Below are 27,977 nucleotides of genomic sequence, written 5' to 3' on the forward strand. Positions count from 1 at the left end.
TCTATTTGCAAAACCTATAAATATTTAGAAAACACTGTTGTTTAACTAATTGTGTTAGTTTTTCTTAGGATTTTTTTTTCTCTGTTAAATTAGCTTTCAAGTATGTCTCTTTTATTTAATCTAAATGTGTGAAATAATATAAAATCCTAATACTGAGCCTGGTGGGACAAGTATTTTTAGCGCAATTTCCATTCTGGAGAATTGCGTTTATTAACCTGTCATTTATGGATGTATGAATGTATGAATGAATGTGTGTCCGCAGCTTTAAGTCGTATCTACTCCTCAACGAAGCAATATCGAGGACTAGTTCCAAAAGCAATTATGTTAAGCAAGTTACGAGGATGAACATAGGCCAAAAAAATTCCGGGTTTCTTTCATGGATTTCCCGGAAAAGCCAAAAAACCTCGAAAAAATGCAGTTTTTGGCCCATATCTCGGCAACCAGACCACTTAGCGACTTGAAACATGTACCAATCGATTCCTGCCATGATTTAGAACAATATTGCCGAAGAAAGTTTTCAAAAATATCCTTTCGTTCGGTCACAAAAAAAAATTTGAATTAATTAAAATTTGGACCGAATTAGTAGGCATTTTTATCCAACCACACCACACGCGTCATCACGTTCAATGGCTGCGATATCACGTTCGGTAGCTAGGCGCGCAATGGTTTTTAGTCCTGTAACTCTATCTTCTATATATATAATTCTCCTCTTCGAGCCGTTAGAAAACAAGCTGCAAACGCTCTCCCTACCTCCCCACCCCTACATGGTTTTAGTGAGCTGTGTTCACTCTAAATGTTTACAAGCAGAGCCAACGATTTTAAACGTAGGGGGGGGGGAGGGGGGGGGGGAAGGAAGGGGGAGGGGTTATGGTCCTTAACGAGCTACTTCTAGTTGTAAATAAAACATGTATTTTAACCAATGGTTTTACTAACCCTGCTCTTGATTTACGCTACGACAAAGCTATTTTTAGATAACATAAGGAAATTGCGCTAAAATTGTCACTAGACTTTTTAATTACCTTGTTTTTTCTAAAAGTCCACTTGTCATTAGCAATACTTTTATTAAAAACACAATTGAAATTGTTTGAATGAATTGGGATTAGTCTCAGTTATAGTTTATGTATTATCAAACACAATTTAACTAATAGCCATGTCCCCAAAAAACAAAGTTAATTTAAGTATTTTTCTATTTGTTTTTATTTGTGTTATAACCGAATGATTTTATTGTGAAGCTTATTTACTGTATATTTTGTTTAACTACTTTTTTAATTATTCACATACTATTATGTGTGTTTATTTTATTTTTTAAATACATTTTAGCAAATGATTATCTTCATCCGTCGCATGTATTTAATTTCTGTTTTGGCTTTCTTCAGAGATTGGTGTAAACAGAAAATTTGGATATTCAACACACACATTGGATTCTGAGTTGCTTTCAAAGTTTGGTTTTATCCTGGATTAACATTGCAGCTTAGAGAAGTTATGCTGTATAGGCTGTTCTCTGCTCTCTGTTTCTGTTCCTATTCATCCCAGGCTGTGGTTAGAACAGATCTAGCATTCACTGATGAATGAAATTTTGGTGCCAAATTCTTTTTATTTTCATTCACATTTATGTAGTCTTGGACCTGAAACTGTTTGGGATCTACTCCAGCGACATAACTACCAGCCTGTGTGGTGTGGTACAAACTGCGTACGCCCGTATAACTGTGTGAACCTAGCAGTTGAAAATCACGTCCGTTATTTGAGTCTTTTGATTGGTGACATCATGGGGTGCAGGCAGAGCGTGGTGCAGGAGGCGGAGGAGAATTCCGTCGAGTCCATCAGGTACAGCCGGCGCTCCACTAAAATAAAGCGCAGCAAGAGAAAAAAGCTGAGCAAGACAAAAAGCGGAGGGCACGAAACAAAACAGAACGGGTCCGAGGATATCATGCAGGATTTAGAAGAGATACCGAACGCTGTTTCTGAAGAAGAGGTGTCAAAGAAATCAAAAGACGGCAGGAAGAAGTTGAAGAAAAAAAACAACACAAACGAGCGTTCGCAAATGTTTGGTAATCAGTCTATAAAAAATGTTTTGACTTTGTCGGTAGACACGCCGGAGGCAGCTGAGATGGAAGCGAAGCAGGGAAAGTTTGGGTCCAAACACGTCTTCCCCATCTGGGAGTCCCATTACAATGAGACCTGTAAATGTGTGAACAATGACCACAGCGACAACGCCACGCCCCCTGGTGACAGGCGGAAGTCCAGCCTCAACTCCGACCACTTGTGTAAACGCTGCTCGCAGCTTGTCCTCAACAACAAGCGGACGGTCACCAACAATAACAACAGCAGCAATTCTCCGAGTACTCTCGCTGGACCGGTCAGTCCAGACGGCGCCGCCGCCAACACCGTTGACAATGTGCCCAGCGACCCCAACAGTCTTACATCTGACCCATTCCAGACACTGTCCCAGCAGACGCAGATAGCAGCTATAGCCAACCTGTTGGTACTGGTGCGTGAAAACCTTTGATTCTACCCAGCCAGCTTTGATAACTGTCAAACGTGTGCTCACTGGCATGTTAGCTTGTGTTTGCTTGCTTGTTTTACTGCTTGGTCCTGTTAATCTCCACCATATTGTATGACAACAAGCCCTTTCAATGTGTGTTTAATTTATTGTATCCACATGTTACTGCTCTTTGTCACCCATGCACCCTAAGAATGTGTGCATCAAACCACACCACATTCTGCACAACTTTCCCCTTATATTACAATCTTACAAAACTCTTTTCAAAAATTAGCTTGGCACCTAGTGTCCAATTGTTTCTGCTTAATGAGTATTTATAGTTATCAGACAGGTACATGACCTAAACCTTTAGTTAAAATCCAAGTCAAACTAAACTTTTCTAATAGGCACCTGATTAAAAGCAAGATGTTGGCCTATGTAACATATTTCACTTAATTTACTTTTTTTATACTTTTTATGTTGTCCTTCTGGATTTCTCAGCTTCTATTTATAGGCCATAGGCAATGGTTGTGCGCTTACCGTATACTTTGAAAGCCTAAATATTTTATAAGCTTACTGTATACTTTGAAAGCCTAAATATTTTATATGCCTACCGTATACTTTGAAAGCCTAAATATTGTATATGCTTACCGTTTACTTTGAAAGCCTAAATATTTAAACACCATACACTTTGAAAGCCTAAATATTTTATATGTTTATTGTATACCGTTTACTTCAAAAGCCTTAATAATTTCTTTTTTAACTGCCTGTGCTTTAGAGGTTATCAAAATATTTAAGTTCTTCACCCCTGATTTAAAAAAATTGTTTTCAAAGGCTGTATTAAAACTAGAAAGACATTTTTTTTTTATTATTGATCCTGCCTCATTACTCCAGCACTTGTATTTAAATTCTGTTTGTGTCTACACAAACACGCCTCATTACTTTAGCAGCCATAGTATTCAGAATCTGTTTTTGTGTTTTAACAAACATGTTTTTATAAAGAATCCAAAGAAAAATGTTTTAATTAAGAATCCTGCCTCATTCCTCTCTCAGCCTTAGTGTCGAGATTTTGTTTGTGTGTGTAAACAAACCACGATGCACCTCTATCCATGTCGTACTCTCTTCCTCCTGGTTGTTTGTTTACTGTTTCAGGCAATGTTGTAGCTCTTGTAAAAATAAACACACACAGCTTGTGAAGTTTTATTATCATTGTCCAATAACTACATAATGGGGTTGTGTGATAACAAGTAAATAGGATAGAAACCAAACTGAAAAGCTGCATATTTCATATTGTAATTTTCTACTGCTCCCACAGTTAAACTCCCTAGAATTGCAAGGTTCTAATAATAAAACATAAAGGTTAATTAAAACCTTGTAGATCCTGGGATGTTCATATCATGCTAAACACTGTTTCACTCTTTGGCTTTGTTTGGTTCACATAGATTTTTTTGTTTAATAACACGTCCAATTTTTAATGTTAGTAAACTATCTACATAACCTTAGATTAAGCCATTATTGAATTGTGACACTATTCTGTTAACCTGCTTGAATTATAATGGCTGCCTATCTTGTATTGCATAATCACTAATTGATGTCTTGTGGATGAAATATTTAGTAACACAACTGGCGTATAACATATTGTACCAGCACATAGAAGTTGGTTATGATGGAATTCTTGCTTTTGTAAATCTGACAATTCACATCTGTGTTTAGTCACTCGTTCATGTCTGTCATTATCTGTAGTGGCACTATAATATGTGTCTCATATTGCTAATTTCTTGTAGAGAAAGAAAAGTTGATGAAGTTAAAAATTGGTAACCAGTTTAAAAGTGTTTGATATATTGACTTTATAAAACAGTAATAATTTGTCTAACTATAGAGATACTGTTGTAGTACAAATGTTGGCACTATTTCCTTTCTATAATTATTGTTTATTATACTGAATATATAGTAACATATTTTTGAAGAAGAAAAAACTGGGCTTGTAATATTTACAAAGTGAAAATATTAAATTGTTTCAATGCCTGACTGATTGGTCATCTGTTTTATCCTGGAATTAGAGATTACTTTAAAGTTTTTTTGTAACAATTTTTGTGTCTCTCCTCCCCAGGCTGCGCTAGATCTGTCAGTCCCAGCAAGTTCACTTCTAGTCAAGAACAGGAAGAATGCCTGGATCCAGCTGGCTGGACATCCTGGTAAGTGTGGAGATGAAGATTCTAGCCTGGGATCCAAACCTGAGGCTTTTGGGATAGCAGTCGTAAGCTCTACCATCCAACCACGCTATTGTCCCCTTATATTTAATTATAGTATTAAAATTCTGCTAGTGTGTTAAAAACAGTTTATTCAGAGCACAATTAAATATAGATCCATGTATTGAAAAATATTTTTCCATTTAAAATGATGATAAACTTTAGTAAAGCTTTTAATGTACCATACATGTAGTAATTATGTTACCATCTTTGTGTGGTTGTGTTCTTTATGTTGCCATCTTTGTGTGGTTGTGTTCTGTATGTTACCATCTGTGTGTGGTTGTGTTCTTTATGTTACCATCTGTGTGTGGTTGTGTTCTTTATGTTACCATCTTTGTGTGGTTGTTTTCTTTATGTTGCCATCTTTGTGTGGTTGTGTTCTTTATGTTACCATCTGTGTGTGGTTGTGTTCTTTATGTTACCATCTGTGTGTGGTTGTGTTCTTTATGTTACCATCTTTGTGTGGTTGTTTTCTTTATGTTGCCATCTTTGTGTGGTTGTGTTCTTTATGTTACCATCTTTGTGTGGTTGTGTTCTTTATGTTACCATCTGTGTGTGGTTGTGTTCTTTATGTTACCATCTGTGTGTGGTTGTGTTCTTTATGTTACCATCAGTGTGTGGTTGTGTTCTTTATGTTACCATCTGTGTGTGGTTGTGTTCTTTATGTTACCATCTTTGTGTGGTTGTGTTCTTTATGTTACCATCTTTGTGTGGTTGTGTTCTTTATGTTACCATCTTTGTGTGGTTGTGTTCTTTATGTTACCATCTTTGTGTGGTTGTGTTCTTTATGTTACCATCTTTGTGTGGTTGTGTTCTTTATGTTGCCATCTTTGTGTGGTTGTGTTCTTTATGTTACCATCTTTGTGTGGCTGTGTTTCTTTATGTTGCCATATTTTTATGGTTGCGATCATTCAGCAAATGATTTTATTTCTCTTAGGTTCCTTTGCGCCAGCTGGCCCTAACACCATCTGGAAGAAAAGACTTGTCAAAGAGAACTATGAGACCCTGGCCTATCAGGCTCTTTCAGAGTTCCCCCAGTCCAAACACATCATGCCAGCCTTTTATCGTGAGGTGGAGTTTAATGGGGAGTGTATCCTTTTCAGCTGACTCACAGTGTTGAGGCTGTGTCAGAGGTTTGAGCTGCTTGATTCAATACCATATGCGAATACCATATGAAGATATTACAACCGTAGGCAGTCATTATACAATTACTTATCTAGACGACACATGTCAGAGGTTTGAGCTGCTTGATTCAATACCATATGCGAATACCATATGAAGATTTTACAACCGTAGGCAGTCATTATGCAATTACTTATCTAGACGACACATGTCAGAGGTTTGAGCTGCTTGATTCAATACCATATGCGAATACCATATGAAGATATTACAACCGTAGGCAGTCATTATACAATTACTTATCTAGACGACACATGTCAGAGGTTTGAGCTGCTTGATTCAATACCATATGCGTATACCACTACCATATGAAGATATTACAACCGTAGGCAGTCATTATACAATTACTTATCTAGACGACACATGTCAGAGGTTTGAGCTGCTTGATTCAATACCATATGTGAATACCACTACCATATGAAGATATTACAACCGTAGGCAGTCATTATACAATTACTTATCTAGACGACACATGTCAGAGGTTTGAGCTGCTTGATTCAATACCATATGCGAATACCACTACCATATGAAGATATTACAACCGTAGGCAGTCATTATACAATTACTTATCTAGACGACACATGTCAGAGGTTTGAGCTGCTTGATTCAATACCATATGTGAATACCACTACCATATGAAGATATTACAACCGTAGGCAGTCATTATACAATTACTTATCTAGATGACACAGGTGATGATTAATCAACAAGATGAATATAGGTTTCCTCATCTTATATTTATTCTGGTACTGGACTCATGTGCACCCTTTTATCAAGATGATACAGATAAGACTCACGCACACACAATACACAGCAACCAGTCTCTACACAAAAATATCACTATCACACTATATGTGTCACATCATCCATTCGTTCAACAACGTGCGCACCAATATTCACTCCCACCAACCTTTATTGAGGACATGCATCATAACACACAGAAAAGGTTTAAGTGTTATGTAGAAGGATTTAAATTTTAATGAAAGATACATTTAGGCTATATCTAGATGTCAGGTTTTATTCCTTGATTGTTGAGCAGATTTTATTGAGATGGAAGATTTGTTGCACCACTTTCATGATCCCAGTATTATGGATATTAAAATGGGTACCAGGTATGGCTTAGTTTCCTATATTGTTATCTTGATTATCAATGTTTAAAATTCTTTTTAAAATAAATAGTTGAATTTATTAAAGAGAAAAAATAATCACTCCAAAATCATACAACTGCTGCCTTGTAGTTTGTTCTTGGTTGAACAAAGGCCATTGCAGCTGATCCAAAAAGAAAAGCAGGCTGAAATCCTTTCAATATTAAAAATTAAGAACGAAGAAGACAGAACAAATGTTTGTCTTATTTTATTTTTAAATTTATTTCTACTGTAAATTATACCATCTTAATTAAATATAAAGAAAAATATTATTTAATTTACTTTTTAGCCAGTGTATGTTATATGTACCATGTTAACATTTGAAACATATTTTACCTGTATTTTGTATGTGACAGGACATTCCTAGAGGCTGAGGTGAAGAATCCTGTGCTAAGGAAAGATCTGTACGAGAAGATGGTCAAAGTGGACCCCAACGCACCCACAGAAGAGGAGAGGGCACAAGAAGCAATCACAAAACTTCGATATATGCAGGTGGGGTGTGCTTGATACATAAGTCAACCTCTGCTGTCTATAATAGTTGACTTATTTCTTTGTGGTCCCTGGGGAGCAAAAAGTTGCAACCATACCTCTCCAATGGACTCAGTTTAAGGGCAGCCTCTCCTTATCAAATACTCCTAATCCTAACTGAACTATCTACACTACTTCTACTATCTGACTGATCCACTATAACTTTCTATTAAAACAACAATTTACTCCTCAACAATAATCTAATCCATGTTCCAAACTCAACTGCCTGTCTTCTAGCTTAATCTATCTTAAACTCATGCTACACATTCAAATGACCAACTGACACTATCTCTGACTAACTGCCCATGGCAAGTAACCAGTGAGTTTGTTTTTGATTGCTTGGGCTATTTGATAGGTTCTTACTTCTTAGTTCTGCTTGACCAATGGCTGTTTCTTAATTTTTCCATTTTCCCTTTTCTGTTAGACCTATTTCTTACTGCACACTGTTTGTTGTAAATATTGTACAGATAACTTAATTACGAGTGTCATAAAATTTGACTAAACCTTGTTTTTTATTTCATCAGTTCAGAGAACAAGAAAGCTCTACAGCCAGTTTAGGCTTTAGGATAGAGGCCATCAGAGTAAGAGACTTGATGTATCTTAGCACATGATCACACTTAGAAAACATCTTGACACTCTAACCACACTAAAAATGTTCATTGGACTTTAATTTAAGCAGGGGAGTGGAGGTCCAAACAAGCAAAAAATCATGTGTATATAAGAATAAAAGACTTGTGTCTGTCACCAGCAATTTTCCAGGCGGTCACCCATTCTTTAAAAAAAATTGTACTTAGTAAATAATATTCCCTATTTGGAAACTAAAGATAGATTGTGTGGTTGCCAATAGATGTAACTTAGAATAATACTGTTGTTAATTTTTTCCAGCCTATTGTATATGTGTGTGTAGGATGGGGGGCAGTTCTAACACCCTGCTTACTCCACTGATCTTTACACTATGTAATTATATTTGATAACTGGTGAACATGATTTAGAAACGTTTTATTTTCAACCTGAGGTAGTTTAATTACCTTGTCATAACATCATACAAACATCTTTGTTTTGTACCTGATAGAAACACAGAGTACACTTTTTTTTGGTTATAACATAACTGGTAAACATCATCACTTGTTTTATTTTCTACATGGATTAGTCTCATTACTCATGACCTGTTTCAAAATCTTTAAAACATCTTTGTGTTGTATGTCATAGTAACACGCCATACAGTAAACTTTTTGTTTTTGATTATCAGATGACAGGGGAACCTCCCAACACAAACTTAAAGAAAGTCAGAACAAAAGAAGAGGTAAATTAAACTTCACTTCTATGTTTTATCTCCTGATTTCTTCATCATACCACTACATTTTTTTTTATTGCTCACTAGTCTGAATCTAACTTAATTCCCTTCTAGACTGACAAGAATAAATAGTATTGTATTACTGCCCAACCTAACCTGTATAACATGTTTGAGTGTCAGCAGCATCTCACATAATTCCATTCATGTTTGACAAGAATAGTTTAGTATAGCCTGCCCTGTATAAGTAAAAATAATGTCAAGTTCCCCTTTCAGACCTTACCTAACAATCCATAGGACAGATGAAGTAGAGTCCATAAGTTTCTAGTCTTCATCATTGGAAGGGAATGTGTTATCCTAATATATAAAAGCCCAAGTGCGCACTTCTCTCTCTCTCTCTCTCTCTCTCTGTCTGTCCGCAAAATATTTTCGCCGGATATCACGTCAGAATCTTCAGCGATATATGGTGAACTTGCTACGGACTTTTGTTGAAAATAATATGGTAGATGTTTTAAATGTATAACCACAATTTTATTTAAAGCAGAAAAATAAAAAAATAAAGGCGTATTCGAATGTAGAAAAACAGTTTTAATTATGCAACAGGAAAAGCGTTTATAAATTGTGAATAAAAAGTAATGAACTATTTCATTCAAATATTATTTAGATCTACGTACGTTATAAAATTTATACAATACAATTTTGCTCTGGCTAAACTTTAAAAAAAATTTCTATTAGGATTCTAGATCTAGAGATTCTAGATCATCTAGATCTAGAGACTCTAGATCATCTAGATCTACGGAAAAACTAGACTTACACAGATGTAGACCCTACCTAGATCTAGAATCTATTCAAATAATACATTTCTATATTAAAGTATTTCAGGCCTTAATTACTTTATTGAAATCTTTATTTATCTATGCAATTTGCTAATCTCTATAATATATAAAGCAAAGTTGTTGGGTGCCTGATAGGGCACTTCCCGGCGCCGCAGGCGCTTCAAATTTTGCTTGATCTTGCCTTGGGGCGACAGAACTCGGGGGCCGGTGCCGGTTGGCCGAAAAGTCTACGATGAGGGGGTCAAAACTGACCTCGACTGACCGGCGCCTTATATGAGCTATAAATCGGAAAAAATGTCCACGCAGGAACCTCTTCATAACTCCTGAGGTCGTAGACCGACCCTCGGGCGGATTAATTAAGCAGTCAAATTCTCAATGTTTTCGAAAGCCTAAGTGAAGCTGGGCAGCATGCCTAGTAAACACTATAACCAGCTGCCTTTACTTTCCCTAACATAAGTCAGGTACCAATCAGAGCTGGGTAAACACCGGGATGTCTTGAGACCTCGCATAATTCAAATTAAATACTAATGGGTTAGTAGTTGAGTGCTCACCTAAGCCATCTCCTGTGTATTGCACTTTATTGTTAAACTAATTTCAATTTGATGAGCATGTCTAACACTGGAGTATGTTTTCTTGTTCTGTCTCCAGGTCTCGTACTTCATGGAGACATTTGTGCAGGACCATGCAGTGGTCATCCCAAAGCTGTACGAGCGCTTGTGTGATATTAAGGAGAAATTTGAATCCATTCCATTTTTTAGCACGCATGAGGTCAGTTAATACTGGGGTTTTTGTGTCATTTCTGGAAAACACAATTTTATTACGTGTTCGACCTTTCAAAGCTTATCAAGGAAAGGTACCCTATATCATCAAACATCTTATAAATATCAAATTTTTTAAATATTAAAAATGGCAGATCAAGAGTATATAATGAGTTTTTAAGCGCAAGATTATTTCATATATAAACTCAAGATGTATATAAATCAGGAAACCATACTTTATTCTACACTGTGCCATATTATGCAGTTGTACTTTATTAAAGCAGGTTTATATTGGTGATATGGTAAGGCCTTAAAAAATAGTTAACAAAGACCTCAAGTTTTGCCAGAGCACAGGTTGCTACAATGTAGCTAGGCAGGTGTAATTAGGGTTAGGGTTAAACAAGGCTGTTTTTTATTTTCTAAAATAATAACACTCTAAAACTAAAATATCTGGTGCCATTAGGATTAAAATTGTGTTGTTTTTTTTTTAAATAACACACTGAAAACTAAGTAAGTCTGGTGCCATTAGGGTTAGGGTTAGTTTTTTAAAAATGACACGCTGAAACCAAAATAAATCTGGTGTCATTAGCGTTTGAGTTAAAGTTTTTTTTTTAAAAACAGATACTCTGAAACCGAAATAAATCTGGTGTCACAAATGAGTTTCTTTATTTTCATCAGATCATTGGTAGCAGTTTACTGATCATGTATGACAGGAGCAACAACGCTGGGGCCTGGATGATTGACTTTGCTAAAACCATTCCCCTTGATGGCATCACAGTAAATCACAGGTAAGTCACACACTTCACCAAATTGTGTGGTTTGCTAAAAGTAATCCTCTTGATGGCATCATGGTAAATCACAGGTAAGTCACACACTTCACCAAATTGTGTGGTTTGCTAATACCATTCCTCTTGATGGCATCACAGTAAATCACAGGTAAGTCACATACTTCACCAAATTGTGTGGCTTTTTTTAGTTCACTTTCTTTTTTTTTTTAGTTATGCCCCTTTCCTAAGGTGATAGCTATTAAGACTGAAAGGGTTGATCCTGATGTTGGCTGTTTCCAGGCTGAATATTATTAGTGCGGGTTTAGGTAGTATTGGTTATGGGGTGGGGTTTTACTCCCTATATCTTTTCATACAATTCTAATACCCAAGCAGATAACGAGTAAGTCTTATCACAGTATTTAGTCTGATAAAGTATTTATTGGTTTCTAGAACGACAAGCACATTTATGCTTACTATTATATCTGAAGACAATTTATGTTTATTTTCTTATTATTCTGTAAATAATAACAAATAAACAAAAAGTATTTATACTCATTTATTCACTTCCAGAACGCCATGGCAGATAGGAAATCATGAAGATGGATATTTGACTGGCTTGGATAACCTTGTTGAGGTAATAACTGAATGATTGATGAAGGTTTAACACATGTATCAAACAGGCATCTACAGTTGTAGATCATGGCATGTGAAGTAGAGTTGCTGCTTGTTTGATCATCACAGTAGCCATCTGTGCACTTTCCCTGACTTAAATAAACCCAATCCAGGAATTTCACTTTAAAAAGCAAACATAAACAAAAATCTTTCAGTCTACCCTTACCAGGGGCATTTTTGATTAAAATTAATTGAGGTTGTATAATTAGCTTATTTTTCAATCTTCCCAGTGTATCAAAAGTTACTTTAATAATGAGTTGGTTATCTAAATTTATTAAAACTTCTTTAATAATAATAAGCTTTAAAATGCACTGAAAATAAGGAAATAAAATAAACTTGCTTACTTTAATAAAAGCATTGGTAGTTAAAATTTGTTAGAGATTTCTTGTGCGACTGAAAGTTTTTTTAATTTTCAGTTAATTTAAAAGCTTATTATTTTTAGGATGTTTTTTTTTTAAATTTAAAAACAAATTCTACTTTTAAATAACCATAAAATATGAAAATAAAGTAGTATGTCAATATTTATTTTTTTTTTTAAAAAGTCACGGGCCTACTGTATTTTTTTTTTTTTTTTGCATTCTATTCATTTTTAATGAAGTTGATAAAACAAGACTAAATCTATTTGCTTTCAAACCCAACAAATAGATTACTATCTTAAAACAACAATTGTCTACCCGTAAGTAAACAGTGGGGTGGCGTGGTTATAAGTAAAAGACAACACTGAAAGTCTCCATTTGTGTTCCTGGCCTGAAATCAACAATCTAGTCATTTCTCCTAGTGTGATCAAATTCAGTAATCTTAGTTTTAAATTTTAATGACAAATTGAATATCTGATTAGATTAAAAAATGAGATATTCATGCATTGTCATTAAATATTGATTGTCTTCATATATTTGGGAATGAAATTGATGTGTTAGAAATGGGTAAAATTTTAGTTACAGCATTTGCCCCAAACCCACAAACAACTATTGTAAACTGAATAAAAGCTTATAATTCAAACTAAATTTCCAGATCTTGGGTAAACTTGTGGAGAAACAGAAAGCAGAGTCATCCGTGGAACCATCCTAAATCCAGCAGTCCATTTCCTCCTACCAGCAACAATTCTAACTCCTACTGCAAGGCCAGTAAAGTGTACAGCACCAGTCATGCAATCATTCACCTCTGACTGCAGAATCAATCATGCAATCATTCACCTCTTGACTGCAGAATCAATCATGCAATCATTCACCTCTGACTGCAGCATCAATCATGCAATCATTCACCTGTCACTGCAGCATCAATCATGCAATCATTCACCTGTCACAGCAGCCTCAATCATTCATCTGTGGTTGTTGCTGTTCTATCCCATCTTTGACTCACAGATTTAATTAATCCAGATAACACCTCAGTTATCAGTCATTAAGGATAAAGGAAATATCATCCAGTTAAAACCTGTTCAAGAGAACACCCAAGGTCATTACTAGAAAACTTGTGTAGATCAAACACAAGAAAACAAGATCAAACATGTACAGTTACTTAAAAGATTTAAAAGACCCCATAAGATCAAAGATCTACACAAGAGAACAAAGTCCTTACAATAGATCAAAATAATCCTCCAATGGTGTATTTTTGCTGTTACTTCAGTCCTTTGTTTAGAAGTAAATTAGATGTCAACATTTTAGATTGTGAGCACTTAGTGTGCATATAATAGCACATACTATTTTTATAAATACAAGAAATGTTATTTGTATTGGTTTATATAATTTTTCTGTCGATTTTTATCATTGATATTTATTTTATGTACAGTTTTGTAACAAACAATTTAAAAAATGTGTAACTTGATGTGAACAAACATGAGTCACCCAATGTAGAAACTTGTTTGTCATCTTACTACTGCCAGGGTTCACTGGGCAACAAACACCCCCACCACTTCATTTTCAGCAAGGGAAATCACTCTATCTTACCCCAATATGTAATGTAGGGAATGTTTTAATAAATAAATAGTTGCAAACAAAATTAAAATAGCAGTGAAGTTTATGTATTTTATTAGTCTTATGAATTTTTTTACACGGAAATAAAATATTTAATTTTATATGAAAGTTGATGCAGTATATTCTGTTTCTTCTGCGACATATTGAAATACAAACTTGAGCTAATCTGTAGCTTTGAACTTTCCCATGACTTATCTGTACAATCTCCTACAAGAAATGTTAACTGTAACTGTAGTGTTAAAGGCAATAATAGTTAATATTTTTCTGTTTTGTTTACTTTTAATGGGTGCCAAACATTGAGTGATGTTGCCAATTTGACCAATCACTTGTGTTTCATCATCACATTCTCCATCACACATCAAACCATTCATACGCCTTTTATTGTGTGAAAGATTATTTCATTTCATTTTTTTAAATATAAAAACAGCTATGCATTGTTGTAAAACGTGTGAATATTTTTTAGAAGACTAAAACTACATATTCATATTCCTTTGTAAATGTATGACTTACTTGCAATCTGAAAAAAAAATTTTTTTCAGAACTGTTTATTTTGGCCTGTTATTGACCATTGTAAATGTTTTTTTCTTACATCTTTACTTTAAAAGAGGTGACAGTTTTTAAATGTGTATGGGTGACTTTTCATCATCTATTCATTTCATTATTTAATTTTTGCCAAATTAACACATTTTTTTTTTTTAAATTTGACACCAGTTTTGTGGTGCTATATGTTCCCATATAGATCTTATAGGCTGTATAATCTCTGGTGTACCTGTTTGTGAACTTACAGTAAAGAGATGTTGGCCTATGCAATCTGTTGCCTGGTTGACATTACATTTGTACTTGATTCTTTTTGATGCTACAATCTAGTGGCCAAATGTGTATAGATATTAACTGTTTTATAGAAGTTTGTTTTATGATAGCTAGTACATTCCTATAAAATGATCCTAAAGTCTAGGGTTAGTACATTTCAGTTGTGTAACCAAAGAATGTCTGTCATGCAGTGGAGAGTGGCGTACAGCCTCGGACTATTGTATATTGTGACATCAGTAAACCTGTATGTACGCAGTTCTGCTTGTCTCATAAGGGTAATCATTAAAGCAATTCTAATAATTTTAAAGAATGGGGTGGGGTAGGGGGCTAATAGTAGTCTCGATTAAATTTTATTTAACTTTATTTTAGTACTATTTTATCCATTTTCTTTTCGTATAGTTGGATAAATAACTTGAAAACCAAAACATAGTCTGCTTTTTACATCTGGGGAATTAGTTTCTGTTTTTCATCAAATTTTGTTTTGACAAACAGTTGTAACAGTTAACTCAGCTGATTTAATTCAACTAGATCTAAGCCAACTGCACTAGATCTTAGCCATCTGAAGCTGATAGGCTTGAAACAGATCTTACCCATTTGAAGCTGATAGGATTGAACCAGATCTTAGCCATCTAAAGCTGATAGGATTGAACCAGATCTTAGCCATCTGAAGCTGATAGGCTTGAAACAGATCTTACCCATTTGAAGCTGATAGGATTGAACCAGATCTTAGCCATCTAAAGCTGATAGGATTGAACCAGATCTTAGCCATCTGAAGCTGATAGGCTTGAAACAGATCTTAGCCATCTGAAGCTGATAGGCTTGAAACAGATCTTAGCCATCTGAAGCTGATTTGATTGAACCAGATCTTAGCCACCTGCTAATGTTGTGAAGCCCAAGATGTGTATAGCTGTAACTGTTATCTTGTACAGTATTATGATCCACCATTGTATTGGAGTGTCACAAGTTCATTATATGTGATCCATGCACAACATAGCCGCCACTAGAGTCCTCTAGTACATCACCCTGTTTAAATAGTGTTACAGAATTATGATACCCACACAGGCAAATAAACATTTTCTTCGATGTGCAATCCTTTACATACATGCAACACAATGTTAGCTAATACTTAGCGAAACTATACCAGGTTACACAGCTTAGTTGTGTACCTACAGTTAGTGTGTAATGGTGATGTTACAGGTACCCTAAACTTACATTTGGTCGGCACAAATTTTGTTCCTTGCTTCATTAATGCTGACAATGCTTTATAATGTGTTAGCTTTAAATATTTCTTGTAAGGTGTGACTAGCTGTATGAGGTAGAAAATTGTCCTAAAGAAAGACCAACAGTTTTAGGATTATCTTTAAAAATTCGGGCCTTATCCAGAGGTGTAGCAACCCATTTTGGTGCCCGGGGCGAGCTTTCAATTTTGCATCCATTTCCCTCCCATAATTATTCATGTTGAAGAAAAAGTCAGTTAACATTTATCTCCATATAACACCAGTAATATAGAAAACTGTTGTTTTAGCCCAAGTAGCATTCTATTTACTTTATTTCAACTTTAATGCAGCTCGAAGAGAGCTTTTTATTTTATTTTTCCATACAACTTGGCACCCCCTTAGGGTCGGCAACTGCCCCAACTGCCCTCCCCTAGCTACGCCTCTGGCCTTATTAATAGTAGTCATAATGCTGAGTGCGTCTTTGATATAACTATAACAAATTGTTAACAGGCGTTCCAGACAGTAAGTTTCCCTTGGAGCACATCCCTGATTCATGCAACCTAGTTCTTAGCTTTAATGTTTCTTATAGTTTGTTATTTTTTACTCTAGTGTTCATTGTTTCTTTTTTTCTCTGTTGCCTCACTAAAACTATTGTATTTAAATAATCCATGACAAAGACTTTGAACTTGGGCGTAGACCGTGTATGTACATTTCTTTTTCTGATGGTGTTACACCGCTGATTAATTTGTACATAAATTATTTTTGTAGCTTAGGGGTTTTTAATGTACTTATTTTTTAAAACAATATTTAAGTCATAGTGTGTTATTTTTTGTCCTATTTATTTTTAGTAGGCTGCTAGAAAAAAATGTAAGAGTGCAAAGTTGCAAAATAAGATTCTAGATCTCAAGACAATTATCACCTATTTCGCAACTTGTGGAAAAATATTTTTAAGTTACAGAGTTAAAATGTAAAATCACTAACAATTATAGAATATTGCACACACCAATAATTCCACCAAAAGGTATATTCTTATCTTTGTATCTATAATTAACATTGTAACTTCTCATAAGATCTGGAGTACTAGGCTATTCTCTACATGTATTGCGATGTATTGTATGTGAAAAGCTCCCTGCTAGAATATTCTTTGATTTTCAGTATTTTGTCACCAATTTGTTCTTTACCAAAGAAAAATATCCAACATTAGGGGCGTCAAAATGTGCACCAGTGTAGCCCATTATACATTACCCTAAAGTGATGAAGTTTCCATTGTAATTTACTTTTCCTAAGTCAGTTTATACTTCAAGTTAGGGCAATATATTTTATGCAAAAGAAAATTATTAGATCAGGTGTTTCTTAAAAATTATTGGACTAGTAGACATTAAGGTTCATTTTTTAAACATGTATAGAAAGATGTATCAAACCAACCTCCAAATAACTTTCCTCTAAAAAATATTTTTTGACATGTTATAGCACGAGTGTCATTTTATTAAATAGTGTAATTATTAAATGACAAATACCTTTTCATGTAGGATTCCAGAATTTGTGTGTAATAAGGACCTATATAAATTGAATTTTACTAGCTTAACACTACAACTGTAATATCGTTGTTATACATCTTTGAATGTTATACAACTGTATGTAGGGTATTTGTAAATAGCACGTCTTAGGTTGCTGGACAACACACAACTTACTACTGAACAAATGATCGCACATCGACCAGTTTTTTCTTTCAATATTATCTAGAAGTTTGGTGTACATTTCTTTAGTGTGAACCCTAGGTATTACCATATCTGTTGCTGCCTCATTCAGCCAGTATGTTGATGTACATAGAGCTCAAAGATATCTGTGTACACTGTCAATCTGATGTATATTTAGGTCTGTATATGTCTGTTACCTCAGCCTTTTCAATGTTACAATTTCTTTGTCTATGCTGGATGTTACATTTTTAAAAGAGAAATAAAAAGATAATGGACAACCTAGACTGCATTGCTATTTATTTGCAAAGCTACAAACATTACAAACTAGAGTACATTTGTTCTGCATTTTTAGTTTTATTAAAATCATTTTCAAAAAGTGGCTACATCAGAAAGTTTTGACATACAAGAAATACAAACTGAGCCTAAAAAGTCAAAACTTAAATTTGATTTGTAATTAAATACTATTTTAGCATGACCAAATATCTAACAAGGCTTCGAGATAAAGCCAGTCCAACAGCACACACCATGCCTTCGGATGGCATAGTTATAATCACATCCTCAACACAAGATAAAAATCTCTGCGCCACCCTGAACAAGGTGTACAGATTAATACTCAACACAATTATAAATTAAGACCATTCATAAAATTTGCTTATATAATGTTAAATTGCATTGTGTATCATAACAAAATCACCTTAAAGAAATAATTATCTCCAGCCTCTGAAGTAAATGTCAATTTAATGAAAGAATAATCAAATCAGTAGCGCTCTATTTAAAATTTTTCAAACAAATTTACTATAAGAACAATGTAGCTTAGCTTTCCCAGATAACTATACGACTCATACCCAGTCACACAGCATCCACAACACCACTCGACCATTCAAAAAAGTATGTACACATATATGGAGCCAAACCAGGCAGAAAAATCATCCACACACCTCTTGCACAACATACTGCTTGTTCCCACAAGTTCCTCTCCGGATGCCGGTGCAACTATGCAGAGGGAACATTTCTCCAGTGTTTGTGGGGAAAGGCCAAAGAGACTTGATTTGGACAGAAACAAACACACAATTTCTTCAAAAACCGTGGACCTGAAAAACAAGGACACCAATTTTTTAACAGAAAAAATACTTATGTACATGTACAATAGTATTATATAAAATATATCAATATAAACATTTTTTAAAAAGGATAAGATAAGAATAGGAAGATGGTAAGAATAATAGACAGCTGCAGATGGCACACAAGAAATGAGAAGATTAACTGTTGATTCTTAGTGTCAAAAGTGATGGAGTAAATGCTCATTCTGCTCTTCTCCAATGAGGTCAACATTATCACCCAGCTGTTCAAACACTTGGGACAGTCAAAAATGTCTTGGTGCCAGAGGTAACTTTTATGTAAGAAGTCTGTCTAATATCCTCAAGAACATGCACGCTAAAGAAAAACACAAGTGCCAACTTACTTTGATTTGCTCATTGGTTGCTATTCCAACTTTGATGAGCAAACTCCTGATATGATCACGCTGATCTCCCTGTAACTGAATTACTTCACCATATTCAGGATGTTCAACAACTGTACCGTTGCAAGCAAACTCCTGAAATTTACAATAATTAACTTTAATACTACACAAGACTCACAACATCACACCAAAAAAAGTGGGAAAATGTCAACCAAAATAGGAGAGAGTGGTTGGATAATTGAGGGCACAACTGCTGAACCAAAAGTCTGGAGTTTGGATCCAGACTCAAGGCTGTAAATGTCCATTGATGCCAGTGCTGATGGATACCTGACTCTCTTTAGTGCTCACCTACACAATCATTTCATATACAGAGATCGTGGAGAAAGATGCTGTTTTTCATCTGCTTCACTGATCCCCACATCCAAAAGGGTAATTTTTTAAAAGCATAAAGTATTTTTATAACGCTACTATATACAACTATACATTTGACTGGCAGATAATGAGTATTAAACATACTAACTTTTTTGGCTGCCTTGACAATTTTCTTAAAATCATACTTTGGGTCAACACCCTGGACTGTGGTTAGCGTCTTACGACCATTTCTTTGCTGGATACGGATGTGAATAAGTGATCCTTGAATTCCCGGGGCTCCACCAACTCCTTCACCAGTGTCAGCAAATGGATCTATAAACATAACAAATGCAGATTGAAAAGAAACAAGTTAATAAAAAGTCTAGTGACAATTTAAGCGCAATTTCCTTATGTTATCCATAACAATTTTTAATTTTTTGTGACCGAACGAAAGGATATTTTTTGCGCTAAAAAAAGACAACTATATTAACCTATATCAACGGAAATAGTTTTATTTTAACGAGTAGACCTACAAGATGCTCAGTTTTAAAAAAAAAGTAGTAAATATCATCCTAGGCCTACACGATGCTCAGTTTAAATGTTCTTAATTAATTTTTTGTGACCGAACGAAAGGATATTTTTGAAAACTTTCTTCGACAATATTGGTCTAAATTATGGCAGGAATCGATTGGTAAATGTTTCAAGTCGCTAAGTGGTCTGGTTGCCGAGATATGGACCAAAAACTGCATTTGTTCGAGGATTTTTGGCTTTTCCAGGAAATCCAGGAAGGAATTCCGGGAATTTTTTGGGCCCACAATCATCCTTGGAACTTGCTTAACATATTTGCTTTTGAAACTAGTCCTCGATATTGCTTCATTGAGGAGATACGACCCCCCAGATATAAATTGCATATATCTCATCTAGGTAATCGGTAAAATGCTAGATGTGAAACGGCTAAATGATAATAAGCGAGACGAGAAGGCTGCAAAAACAGCATGTCACTGGACACTTATGTCTCTCATTTTACCACTACCAGAATGGTAGGCTTGGTAGGGGTAAATTGCACTAATAACTGCAAAAATTTTACCCCACCCGAATTTTCAATGTGCCGATGATTTATTTGATGCAGCCTTAATTTTTAAATGCATTATTCAAATATAAATGTAGCCATTCCGCAGCAAACATAGATATTCTATTATATTAGGCCTATTTTAAATAAATTAATAAATATGAAATTTTTTTTTAACACACCCAAAGTTTGGTAAGGAGTGAACAACTTATTTTTTTATTGTGTTGATGATTGAACAACTTCTTACCATTGATTCGACTTTGAATACTAGCTAGTTGTTCAAAGAGCCGAACACACCATATTTAAAATTTGCTTAGCCTACTTTTTATAATAAAGTAGAGCTAGCCTATAACCTTTAAAAATTTTGACCATTTTAATTTAACTTTAATTAGTTCTAAATTTTCTACTGATTGGTTTTATTAACTTTAATTAGTTCTAAATTTTCTACTGATTGGCTTTATTAAGCATGGTAGAAGACCTAATAGCTTATGAGAATTCACAATGATCCCAAAGTACATTTTACATACTACTTGGTTTGGGGAAAAATTATAAGTGAGCCAATGGAAATCTCAGCTAACATGCTTTGGCATATGGTGCAGGGCTGCTTATTTCTAAACAAATATGAACTCACTGTGACCCCAAAACAAGTGTTGGGATTTTTCTAATGCTGACAAGAAAACATGAGCTTGCAAAAACGTTACTTCTCGCACATCTCGAGAAAAAAGTCTCGCCATTTACCCAAAACTATGCAGAAATGTCTAGCATTTTACAGCCTCACCATTTCGTATCTTGTACTTTATCAGGACCCGGCATATCTTCTAAAAAATCTAAGTCATCTCCCGTTGAACACATATTTAAAAAACGGATGATTTTAGATAGGCCTACAGATGCCCAATAAATAGACTACCAAAAATAGATGTGTTGGGTTGCTAGTAGTATTGTAATCTCGACTAATTTTATGGTATCGTAGGATGAGGGTTGGGGTTAGATTCTGTTATCTGACACTGGTATAAAAATTCCCTCTAAAAACTAATCGAGAGGTCTATGCTAACTGGACGGGGGGGGGGGGGGGGGGGGGGGGGGTTACCAGATTAATCAGACATTCTAGGATTCTAGATCAGTAGATCTAGATCTGATTCATTTTACTGAATTTTGTTTCCTAAATGATCTAGATCTAAATGCCTCAAAGTTAAAACATCTTTTAAAATACTAGCCTGACCCAGAATCAAATGTTATCATATCAATCAAGTTATCAGCTGGTGTTAATTTTTCTAAATCTAAAATACTAGAATCTAGATCTAGATCTGATTATAAAAATAAAGCAGTGGTCGAGTATTCAAATCTAAGGCTGCATCGATTATTATAGAATTTCTGCTGTCTAGATATAGAGTCTACTATAAAAACGCAGTAGACCCAGGAATCTACAGACTTGCTAAACTAGACTGAAAATAGGCCGTGTCATACAGTCAAACAAAATGTGAATTCTTCACACTGGCTGCAATAAAAGCAAAAGACCTATTCCGTCGTTTAAAATAGTAATACTCACTAAAAAATGTATTATCCATCTTTTTTAAAAGGTAATATAATTTATACTTTATTAGGCAAAAACTTAGTTATGTTTATTAAGAAAGTTCTTAAATATTGTACTGAAAACAGTATGGTTTTTCAACTTTCGATAAGATCCACGTTTAATGGCTACAGACAGAAAAGGAAGTTGTGACCTACTTTTACTGGAATTTTAAGTTTACAGAACAAAATAGACAAGTACAAATAATGGCTCATAAATAAAACATATTACAACGACAATAGAGTTTTGTAAAAAAAAATTCAATTATAGTCTATCAATTCGTGGTGAAAATTTATTCTAAAATTGGACTAATTTATAGCGCGCAATGAGCTAATACAATTATCAATGACACAGAGACTTCCTCTTGCACTATTTACCGAGCTTGCCAGATCAATATTTTTAAAAACATTGTTAAGCAACTATTTTAAACATAAAACGATTTCCTAATTAAAATCTAATAAAAAAAAGAGTTCCAGTGCAACAATTTATTTTTATACGCCTAACCCTAATTTCTAACCATCAAATTAGTCGAGATTAAAATACTACTAACAACCCAACACACCTAGATTTCTAAATCTAATTACTAAATAATCCACATGCACAATGCCTTATTTGCTATGTACTATATATAAAGCTCAATTCTGTATGTAACATGTAATAAGTTTGTTTGTCGTGGACATACTTTAATGGATTTAAGTGTTAGATTATTATCGTGCTCATAATCTAAATTTATGAGTTAAAAAATTACTATTGAAAGTGTTGGGAAATAATTTTCATTTTTCAAACTGATAGTAATAATTGTCGGCATGTTCATTTAACACAATTTTTAAAAAGTATCATCTTTTACAAAAATTCTAATTATGTCTGAAAATTATTTATATTTAGTCCTTTAGCACTTACTTCCCTTTGATAAATTAGGAAAACACAATTACTTCCCTTTATAAAACATTGCATTAGTGGAAAATAATTTACTTTTTATTACTTTGTTTTGGTGTTAGGAAAAAAATAATTACATAATTAGCGGGGATTGATCAAGTGCAAATGTTGTAGGTATTTTACGGTTAAGATTGGAGTATTATAATTGTTCATTAAATTGAAACAGGCGCGTCCGCCGGCGCCCCACCAGGGTTCAATTTGGCGCTCTGGGCTATCCTGTGAGCGCTATGGTGCATAATTTCGCTTTAAACAGTGCGATAGAGTATGGATAAGAAAGGTTACTATAGTCTTTAAGTGAATCGAATCCGGGCTTCCTCTGGCGCCCAGACAGGGTGCTATTTGGGGCCCCGGGCCTCCCGTGTTTGGTTTGGCGCCTACGTTCGTTTAAGTGAGTGCAAAAGACTACGAATAAGTTGGGGTACTATAGTCGTTTATTAAGCTGAAACAGCCGATTCCGCCTCGGGCTAGACTGTGAGCACTTTGCGTTTATGTTCGCGTTAGTGTTTTCTTTGTGTTTAGGTTGGGTTTGCGTTAGTGGTTGCGTTTTGATTTGGTTCGTTTTTGTTCTTTCATTTTTCGTTTTCGTTTGAGTTTTTATCTTTGGGTTTGTATTTGTGTTTGTGGTTGGTTTTGCGTTTGGATTTGGTTTGTTTTCGTTTTCTTTTTCATTTGTGTTTTTTTCTTTGGGTTTGTGTTTGTGGTTGGTTTTGCCGACTTTTTCGAATACCATTAACTGCGTTCAGTGGGGTGGAAGATAAGCCTAGTGAGAACTGAAGGACAGAAGCGACAGATACACGGCAATCAAACCGATATCTAAGCCAGTTAGATTGAGTTAGCCGTGTTGAGACCAGCCTGGCTAATGGGAGTCACCCCCTGAGCCGGTGATGTCCGTATAGAAAAATAAAAGTCAACTGCTTCTCAAGTGGATTGGGATAGTCCTATATTTTTGTTTTTTAATAACTAATGTTATTATTCTGGCGAAATAAGTGTATGTTTTTATGTGAACAAATATTATTTCATATTTAAAGATATTTATTTTAAATAACAAATCAAATTTATTTAGCTAACCCGAATTAAATAAAACAAGGTAATTAAAAAGTCTAGTGACAATTTTAGCGCAATTTCCTTATGTTATCTAAAAATAGCTCTGTAGTAGCGTAAATCAATAGCAGGGTTAGTAAAACCATTGGTTAGTTATTAAAACGTTTTTTGTTAATTTTTTTTCAGTATTTTACATGTTTTATTTACAATAGAGTTACATGACTAAAAACCATTGCGCGCCTAGCTACTGAACGTGATGGCGCAGCTATTGAACGTAATGACGCGTGTGGTGTGGTTGGAAAAAATGCCTACTAATTCGGTCCAAATTTTAATTAATTCAAAAAATTTTTTGTGACCGAACGAAAGGATATTTTTGAAAACTTTTTTCGGCAATATTGTTCTAAATTATGGCAGGAATCGATTGGTACATGTTTCAAGTCGCTAAGTGGTCTGGTTGCCGAGATATGGACCAAAAACTGCATTTGTTCGAGGATTTTTGGCTTTTCCAGGAAATCCAGGAAGGAATTCCGGGAATTTTTATGGCCTATGTTCATCCTCGTAACTTGCTTAACATAATTGCTTTTGAAACTAGTCATCGATATTACTTCGTTGAGGAGGAGATACGACTTAAAGCTGCGGACACACATCCATCCATCCATTCATACATCCAGAAATGACGGGTTAATAAACGCAATTCTCCAGAATGGAAATTGCGCTAAAAATATTGAAAAAAAAATTGTTAGTGGCTCTTTGAAAACTGCGAAATTTTGAAAAGTGTAACGAATGACTCTTCCGTCTCAAAAGGTTGCTGACCCCTGATATAGGCTAAATGTTTTTTTTTTGTGCGTTTTTTTCCAGCGGTGTGCTGTCTGTGGATTTTGATGGACTAGGATACTAACGTAGGTAATACAAAACACAGTTGTATTTTGATACATTGGTATGTGACGTCGTTTAACTTGCGGCACATATCTCGTCAGGTACAGGTTCGGAACCCATGTCGTCATTGTAAATGTCTTTTGCTTTATCCTTTTATTTTAACACTCGACACAGAACCCCCTTCCTCCTCCCCCTTCTCAGCTAGTCCCTGATTGTAAATCTCACCACACTCCGCTGCTTATTTTATATTCTTGATTTGCGTTGCGAAAATCGGACAATTTTCTCCCGTTAATTCTCAGATGTGGTGCAGTTAAGTCCAGCCACCCACTTCTTCTCTCAAACATAATCAAGTAGGGCTTAAACCATCAAAACAATAGAAATAGTGCAAAAAATATTTTTATAGAACATACTTATATGGTAAAATATATCGTATCTGACCTTTGTTTAATGAGTCTAGCCATTACACAATAAATCTATTACGACAGCAAAGATAATATTTTATTTCACAACGGACGGGGTATATCATCGTCTAGTTAATGTTCAAGTCTGCTGTTACAGAAATAAAACCTAGTCCTAATTGATGATTCTGTTAGTGAAAGTTAACAATATTCTGTTACTAATAGTTTAATGTAGGCCTCAGTAAAAGGGGAAAAAAACATAGACTTAATACTAAGAGAAACTATCAACAATGTTCTGAAGTTTTTAAAATGTTCGCCCCCGAAAGGTATACACTTTCAAGGAGAAATTTTAAACGGTGGCAATGGAAAATTACTAATTACTAATTGATACATTAGGTTGTCTGATAATTTGCGATGGCTAATTGGTCTGTCTGCGACTTTAGCTCAATTAATAGATACTATTAATTAACGCGAGTTGCCAACCATAGGTGGATTTAGTGGTGTATTAAAAAAAAGTTTGGTTTTGTAAAGTTAATTTACAATTTACGTAAGTAACATTTATATATACATACATACATACACACCACCAAAAAAAAAAACAGTCTGCGATATAATCGTAAGTTTGAAAGCGGACTTTAAACCCCAAACAAGAAGTAGGAGTAAAAGATTTGGAATTATAGCCCACATGTAACTAAAATTTCAGTCTTACATTTCAGATCATGCACTTTTTTTAATTAGCTACTGACTTTTTGTGTTCTTTAAAGATAATTTTTTGACATAATGAGAAGGTACGGGTTAGATCACTGTATTACTCACACACCTTTTACTGGTAATTTCAAAAACAATATTCACAGAGATTTACGTTTCAAATGTATCGACCAAAGATAATTTTTTAACAAATCAATGTTTAAAACTGAGTTTAAAAAGTTTCCAAAAAGGCGCCACTTTGCTAAAAATCGCCAGAGGGGGAGCGGCCGCTCCCCCTGCTCCCCCCCCCCCCCCTGCGTACGCTACTGGTCTGTGGTGACACCAACTTTAAAGGAAGTAAAATTTAATGCCAAAAACGTTGTATCCAGTTATACAATAAAATAGTTGTAGGCGAGGGGTGACTATATCAAAAATGGTAAATTGTTGGATGAGATATGTTGACACCCTCAGCTACTACACGGGCTAAGAACATTCCTAATGACGCCACTAGCAGAGACTCCTGTTTCAGACACTATAGTTTTGTTTTTTTCTCACCATAAACAATTGCGCAAATGTTGCTTCCAAGGGCGCGAGAGTGTAATGGATCTCTATTGACGTCAGACCCAGTAGGTAAACAGATATACTGTCTGGATTTAGAGTACACCATTATAAAAAAAATGAAATAAACACCCACTCAAACATACATAAAGTATTTTCATAAGTACTCATCATATGGGATGGGGGGGGGGGAGATTAAAAAGCTGCCAAGATTTAGGAAAATGCCTTTAATTAAAAGCCGGATAGGTGAAGCTCATGGTTGCCATGGTTTCTTCAAGGCATCTACCGCGCCTCCGACGAAATGGAAAGTTATATAGAAAATATATAGTTTCACCAGTGTCCGCTCCCCCCCCCCCTCCCTTGGAGCAAAAATGTGGAAGAAACACTGATGGTTTTTTTTTTTTTTTAGCGCAATTTCCATTCTGGAGAATTGCGTTTATTAACTCGTCATTTCTGGGAATGGATGGATGGATGGATGAATGTGTGTCCGGGCTTTAAGTCGTATCTCCTCCTCAACGAAGCAATATCGATGAATAGTTCCAAAAGCAATTATGTTAAGCAAGTTACGAGAATGAGCATAGGCCATAAAAATTCCGGGTTTCTTTCATGTATTTCCCGGAAAAGCCAAAAAACCTCGAAAAAATTCAGTTTTTGGCCCATATCTCGGCAACCAGACCACTTAGCGACTTGAAACATGTACCAATCGATTCCTGTCATAATTTAGAACAATATTGCCGAAGAAAGTTTTCAAAAATATTCTCTCGTTCGGTCACAAATTTTAAAATTACATCAACACCTACAAACCGATTGTTCTTCTAGCTTGAACGCACCCCAACATTATACGTCAGAGCTATTTTTAGATAACATAAGGAAATTGCGCACAAATGTCACTAGACTTTTTTAATTAACTTGTTTTTTTTTTAGTATTTAATTTCAACGAATTTTGATGGGTTATTTACAACTGGACAAACCTGAACGTACCACTGTGTATTTTGGCCATGTTTGTGTAGTCAATACAAGTCAGAGATCACGCAAAGTTCTAATAAGATTTAGATTCTGTATTTATTTGCCAATGTTATGATCTCGATGTAGAGATTAATACACTGTAACGTTAAGGACAACAACGAAATACTGAACGCAGGGAAAGCCAAGAAGAGTTATGGGAAATGGGAATATTCTAAAAATTTATAAAATTATTTTGTTAAAATTAGATTAAATCATGGGTGTTGTTTTTATTTTTTAATTTTATTTTTTTTAGCGTGGTTTAATTGGGTTTTTTTTTGGGCATAATATAATAGTAAATACAAATGTATGTTTATTAAGCGTTATTAGTTTATTATTTTAATATACCAACTATTTTATCATTCTAAGACTCTGAAAATAGTGAAATAATAACTAGAAATAAATATAAGTTATTTGACATAGTAGCGAATCAAA

General features: G+C 34.8%; 2 protein-coding genes across 5 annotated transcripts in view; one reads left to right on the forward strand and one right to left on the reverse strand.

Moving 5' to 3' along the window:
- Positions 1-16,295, forward strand: part of LOC131935611 (inositol-trisphosphate 3-kinase homolog) — a 53,336-nt gene extending 37,041 nt beyond the window's left edge. For 3 of the 4 annotated variants that reach the window (XM_059292108.1, XM_059292107.1, XM_059292110.1), the window contains exons 2-12: positions 1,377-2,488; positions 4,590-4,674; positions 5,666-5,818; positions 6,947-7,019; positions 7,409-7,544; positions 8,105-8,161; positions 8,830-8,883; positions 10,356-10,475; positions 11,144-11,253; positions 11,803-11,866; positions 12,916-16,295. In XM_059292108.1, coding sequence (XP_059148091.1) covers positions 1,565-2,488; positions 4,590-4,674; positions 5,666-5,818; positions 6,947-7,019; positions 7,409-7,544; positions 8,105-8,161; positions 8,830-8,883; positions 10,356-10,475; positions 11,144-11,253; positions 11,803-11,866; positions 12,916-12,972 — 1,833 coding nt within the window. In that variant the 5' untranslated portion in view covers positions 1,377-1,564 and the 3' untranslated portion in view covers positions 12,973-16,295. The remainder of the gene's footprint in view (positions 1-1,376; positions 2,489-4,589; positions 4,675-5,665; positions 5,819-6,946; positions 7,020-7,408; positions 7,545-8,104; positions 8,162-8,829; positions 8,884-10,355; positions 10,476-11,143; positions 11,254-11,802; positions 11,867-12,915) is intronic. The other variant, XM_059292111.1, reaches the window with a different exon arrangement.
- Positions 16,296-17,930: 1,635 nt separating this feature from the next.
- On the reverse strand, positions 17,931-22,200 carry LOC131935610 (eukaryotic translation initiation factor eIF1). Its single transcript, XM_059292106.1, has 4 exons — positions 22,024-22,200; positions 19,578-19,741; positions 19,061-19,192; positions 17,931-18,689 (listed from the first exon to the last, which is right to left on the reverse strand). Exons 1-4 carry the CDS (start codon positions 22,040-22,042, stop codon positions 18,675-18,677), a joined length of 330 nt encoding a protein of 109 aa, XP_059148089.1. The 5' UTR covers positions 22,043-22,200; the 3' UTR covers positions 17,931-18,674.
- Positions 22,201-27,977: the final 5,777 nt, after the last annotated feature.

The sequence above is a fragment of the Physella acuta genome, unplaced genomic scaffold (assembly GCF_028476545.2).
Source record: "Physella acuta isolate Inbredline_101_S28 unplaced genomic scaffold, ASM2847654v3 ptg000150l, whole genome shotgun sequence".
In the NCBI taxonomy this organism is placed as follows: domain Eukaryota; kingdom Metazoa; phylum Mollusca; class Gastropoda; family Physidae; genus Physella; species Physella acuta.